Genomic DNA, 5,447 nt, shown 5'->3' on the forward strand with positions numbered 1-5,447 from the left:
CAAGTTGGAATTTAACTAAATGTCCCATTTTTATTAATCTCTCTCTCTCTTCCTCTCCCTCTCCCTCTCCCTCTCTCTCTCTCCCTCTCTCTCTCTCCCTCTCTCCCTCTCCCTTTCCAGCATCAGTGAGTGCCCAGTACGTACCGACAGTGTGTAATGGGAGAGAGATCGTCGACTCCACCACTTCCTCTCTGTGACCACACCCACTCACCTCTCCAACCCTGCCCCCCAGAGACTGTTAGCCAATAGGCACCCATTGTGCCCCCTGTCCCCTCCTCCCACGACGTGGACTAGCACAGTTCTGTTTCACGGCTGTAGAAAGGGTCTAATACTACATTGTTTTCTAGTGCTGTACATATAATGGAATCAAAATTGTTGTAGAGAAACAAAAGAACCAAAACAACTTTGTAGGAGGATTTTTTGAGCCTTTGTTTTGAATAGCTTTGTTAAGACGATGTGTACATATATAACTGTGCACTGGATTGTGATGGGAGTGTGTATGTGTTAAGGTTGTGATAGGAGTGTATGTTTGTGTTAGGGTTGTGATAGGAGTCTGTGTGTTAGGGTTGTGATAGGAGTGTGTGTGTGTGTGTTAGGTTTGTGATAGGAGTGTGTGTATGTGTGTGTGTTAGGGTTGTGATAGGAGTGTGTGTATGTGTGTTAGGGTTGTGATAGGAGTGTGTGTGTGTGTGTGCGTGTGTTAGGATTGTGATAGGAGTATGTGTGTCTATTAGGGGTGGCTGAGACAGATGTTCTGTAGGGGTAGTGGCTGAGACAGATGTTCTGTAGGGGTAGTGGCTGAGACAGATGTTCTGTAGGGGTAGTGGCTGAGACAGATGTTCTGTAGGGGTAGTGGCTGAGACAGCCCCACCTGCAATAGCCCGCAGACTGTGTACTATTTTTTTGTAGGTCTCATTGTAATAACCCAGTCAGTATGCATTTTTATTCATTTGTATGTTGTATGTTGTATCTGTATATTTGTATATTACTGATGGTTGGAACAGCACAATGTTGACAGTATTATGTAACTCCAGTAGGATTCCCACAACTGTGGACTGACAGTGGATGAATCTCCATGAGTTGGGCTGACGAGCCCATAGGAATAGAATGGCTGGAACGGACATAGTATCCACATTTCATACAGTATGTTGAATCACACATTTGCTCTCATTGTAGCATATAGGGGGAAGGTAGCCTAGTGGTTAGAGGGTTGGGCCAGTGACTGAAAGGTCGCTGGTTCAACATCTTCAGTTACCAGCACAACGCTGATCGCTACTGTTACGTGCCCATTTGTGAGTGGCCGGAGACTCTGAGCCTGAGCAGTGACCTGATTTGCTGGCCAAGGGAGGTGGTGCCCCCATCCCAGTGCAGCGACCCATGTGCCCGCAACGAGATGAAGAAGATAAAGGCTGGTGAGGAACACACACACAGAGCTTTAAGCAGATCTAGTGACATCACTAGTAGAAGTTCTGTTCGAGTCCCGGAGCCGAAAAGGCGAAAAATCTGTCGATGTGCCCTTGAGCAAGGCTCTTAACCCTAATGGCTCCTGTAAGTCGCTCTGGATAAGAGTGTCTACTAAAATGTAAATGTTCAAAATATAGCAGTATAGAATATTTATTGAACTTTCCAAATGATGCACCCAATATGGCAGCCAGTCCAGTCATTGTTTTCAGCGAGAATGTCCTTTATACTCGTTCTAATTCTATGGAACAGCCACTGTGTAGGAGGGTCCAATTACCTTGGTGGCCATAGTAACAGACGTGTGTACAACAACATTTCTCCTTAACCAGCATTTTTTTGCCACAAACGTTAGCAACTGTGTGACAACACAAGGTAGTTAATTACAAGTTCAAAGTCTTAACTGCCATTATTGTCAGTATTAAAGAAACATTGCAGATGCTATGCCACAACCCTAAACTCACTCTGATGTTTCGTTTAGCATTCAGAAACATTCATTGAAATCGTTCCACAAGCAGTGTTTGTCGAACAAGTGTAGTTGAACACGTCTTCCCTGCATCCTTTAAACCAATAGGTAGTGAGCCCTCCCTTGTCGAAGTCTTCTATAGTCATGTGATGATGTTCTATTAATGGCTATGTGCCTTAGAGGGAAATTCCACCCCAAAACGATCTTTTGGTATTTGTTTCATTAGTCCATATAACACCCAAATGTACATACAGTACCAGTCAAAAGTTTGGAGACACCTACAGTACTCATTCCAGGGTTTTTCTTTAGTTGTACTATTTTCTACATTGTAGAGCAATAGTGAAGACATCAAAACTATGAAATAACACATGTGGAATCATGTAGTAACCAAAAAAAGTGTTAAACAAATCAAAATACCCTTTGCTTTGATGACAGCTTTGCAGACTCTTGGCATTATCTCAACCAGCTTCACCTGGAATACTTTTCCAACAGTCTTGGAGGAGTTCCCACATATGCACTTGTTGGCTGCTTTTCCTTCACTCCGCTGTCCAACTCATCCCAAACCATCTCAATTGGTTTGAGGTCGGGTGATTGTGGAGGCCAGGTCATCTGATGCAGCACTCCGTCACTCTCCTTCTTGGTCAAATAGCCCTTACACAGCCTGGAGGTGTGTTGGGTCATTGTCCTGTTGAAAAACAAATGACAGTCCCACTAAGTGCAAACCAGATGGGATGGCGTATCGCTGCAGAATGCTGTGGTAGCCATGATGGTTAAGTGTGCTTTGAATTCTAAATAAATCACTGACAGTGTCACCAGCAAAGCACCTCCACACCATCACACCACCTCCTCCATGCTTCACAGTGGGAACCACACATGCGGAGATCATCCGTTCACCTACTCTGCGTCTCACAAAGACAGGGCAGTTGGAACCAAAAATCTCAAATTTGGAATCCAGACCAAAGGACAGATTTCCACCGGTCCAATGTCCATTGCTCATGTTTCTTGGCCCCAGCAAGTCTCTTCTTATTATTGGTGTTCATCTTCTTATTGGTGTTTCTTTGCAGCAATTCGACCATGCATGCCTGATTCATGCAGTCTCCTCTGAACAGTTTATGTTGAGATGTGTTTGTTACTCTGTGACGCATTTATTTGGGCTGCAATTTCTGGATTGAATTGGACAATTTCTGGATTGTCTTTTCTCATTGCTTATTTGAGCTGTTCTTGCCATAATATGGACTTGTTTTTTTACCAAATTGGGCTTTCTTCTGTACACAACACAACACTGATTTGCTAAAACACATTAAGGAAAGAAATTCAACAATTGATCTTTAACAAGGCACACCTGTTAATTGAATTACAGGTGACTACCTCATGAAACTTGTTGAGAGAATGCCAAGAGTGTGCAAAGCTGTCATCAAGGCAAAGTGTGACTACTTTGAAGAATCTCAAACCTCAAATATATTTTGATTTGTTTAACACTATTTTGGTTACTACATGATTCCATTGTGTTATTTCACAGTTTTGATGTCTTCACTATTATTCTACAATGTAGAAAATAGTAAAAATAAAGACAAACCCTTGAATGAGTAGGTGTGTCCAAACAGACTGGTACTGTATATCTTGAAAACATGATATCTGCCATGCGAAACATTTTGGGACTACATCAACTATGGACTAATGAAACAAATTTGAAAACATAATTTTTGCATAGAGTTTTCCTTTAATGTGTGTCTGCTAGTTTATCCATGCTGTGCTTATAGGCAAAGATCTAGGATCAGCTTACAGTCCACCATCCCAACCTTAATCGTTAGGGCTAAAAACTTCAAACTGACTTAGATCAGTGTTCATGGTTAAAGTCATGCTGCCCCCAGTGTTATTCTATCCTCCCAAGTTCTCATTGTTGATGGAAGGTGGGAGGGAAAGCAGATATTCTGGATGCTCTCAAACTTCTTAAATAGAATCATCTCCTTGTCTCCTTTCCTTCATCCCACTTTTCTGTTGTGCGAAACACAGGAAGTGTCCAGGAGAATGAGGCCACACCCATCTCTGCTAACAGGTTTGACAGGGGTGTGAAAACCGCTGTTAAACCCCTAATGCAGTTCACCAGTCAATCATTTCCGCAAAGGCTTAGGAATGGTGAAAAACAAAAATAAGAGACAGTTTCTGTGATTGAGCGTTTGTCTGTGTGTGTTTTGCAGCAGGCAGAGGAGCAGGATTATGTAAAAGCGTCCCACGGCCTAGAAGGCACAGCATCATGTTCAGCCCAGACACACACTAACACAGCCCAGAGATTGGAAGGCTGTTGTCCTGAGGCTTATGCATTCACTCCCCAGCCCTGCTCCAACCAGACACTATAACCTCCCATCCACTCCTCTCCTTGCATGGTACGTTGCTATAGACAACCACTGCCACATCCACAATTCCTTTTGTTCTGATGTAGTGGGATGGGGGATTCGAGTATGAAGAAGAATTAAGGAGTGGGATGTTGATTCAAACTCAAGTTGTCTTTAAATGGGACTTGGCAGAAAACTCAACCAACCTACTTTCCCCCTCTCCATCTCTCTCCCACCCTTTCTCTTTGTCTCCCTATCTTTCTCTGTCACCCATGGCAGTCCCCCTTCACTCTCTCATCTTGTGAAGCTTTGCTGGTGTATTTGTCAGAGCCAAGATTGCTTAAGACAGGCTCTGTACGGGTCCTGAGCCCACTGCAACACAATGCCAAGAAGGGTTCTGCGACCGCGCTCCATCATGTCAAGCACACACATACAGAGCCTGACTCAAATACACACCAAGAACATGGGGCTGTCACAGCAGCAACCTTGAAGAGGGTGGAGATGGATGGAGAAGAGTTGGTGTTGCAGTCTGATTGTGTGAGCTGTGTTCAACTCAAAGCAGTGGCATACTGTAGAAATCCAGATGAGGTATACATCTAGTCCCTTTTAAAATGTATACTGTACTAGTTAGCTTGACCAACAGATGACAGGGATTGTAATGTGTACATATGGGAATAGGCTAGGAGTGACTGGTCATTCACTAGCAATGTAGAACAATACAACAAAACAGTGAAGTTAACAGTCAGTCTTTTACCATTATAAGTGTCAATGCTAATGGTACTAACTCTGTCTAAAGGTGTCATTAATAATGTTATCAAAGTAGTTGTGTTCACTTTCACAGCGTATTCTCACGTGGAATGGGTCAGTGATCTCCAGATTCCCAAGAGAACAACCCAGAACATTCTGGAGTCAAGGTAGAAGTTGCTCCTATAACCTCAGATCTAGGATCAGATTACACTATCCTCAATCCTAACCTTAACCATTATAGGATGACAACGTATCTGACCCTGGATCAGTGGTTAGATCTGGGGTCAACGTGAACCCTGACCTCTTTGGACTGGCCGATCAGAAAGCAATAGAGCTCATCATACGTGCAATAACGAGGACATGATAATAAACAATAACAAATGACACGTCTGTCGTCTGCTCACTTCTTGTGTGTAGGTTTTTCATTGGAAGCAAGGGACAGA

General features: G+C 43.3%; 1 protein-coding gene across 1 annotated transcript in view; it reads left to right on the plus strand.

The window, feature by feature from the left end:
- Window positions 1-5,390, plus strand: part of LOC129867706 (metabotropic glutamate receptor 3-like) — a 30,985-nt gene extending 25,595 nt beyond the window's left edge. Inside the window, exon 11 of the mRNA XM_055941260.1 lies at window positions 121-5,390. Coding sequence (XP_055797235.1) covers window positions 121-197 — 77 coding nt within the window. The 3' untranslated portion in view covers window positions 198-5,390. The remainder of the gene's footprint in view (window positions 1-120) is intronic.
- Window positions 5,391-5,447: the final 57 nt, after the last annotated feature.

Source organism: Salvelinus fontinalis, chromosome 12 (genome assembly GCF_029448725.1).
Source record: "Salvelinus fontinalis isolate EN_2023a chromosome 12, ASM2944872v1, whole genome shotgun sequence".
Classification (NCBI taxonomy): domain Eukaryota; kingdom Metazoa; phylum Chordata; class Actinopteri; order Salmoniformes; family Salmonidae; genus Salvelinus; species Salvelinus fontinalis.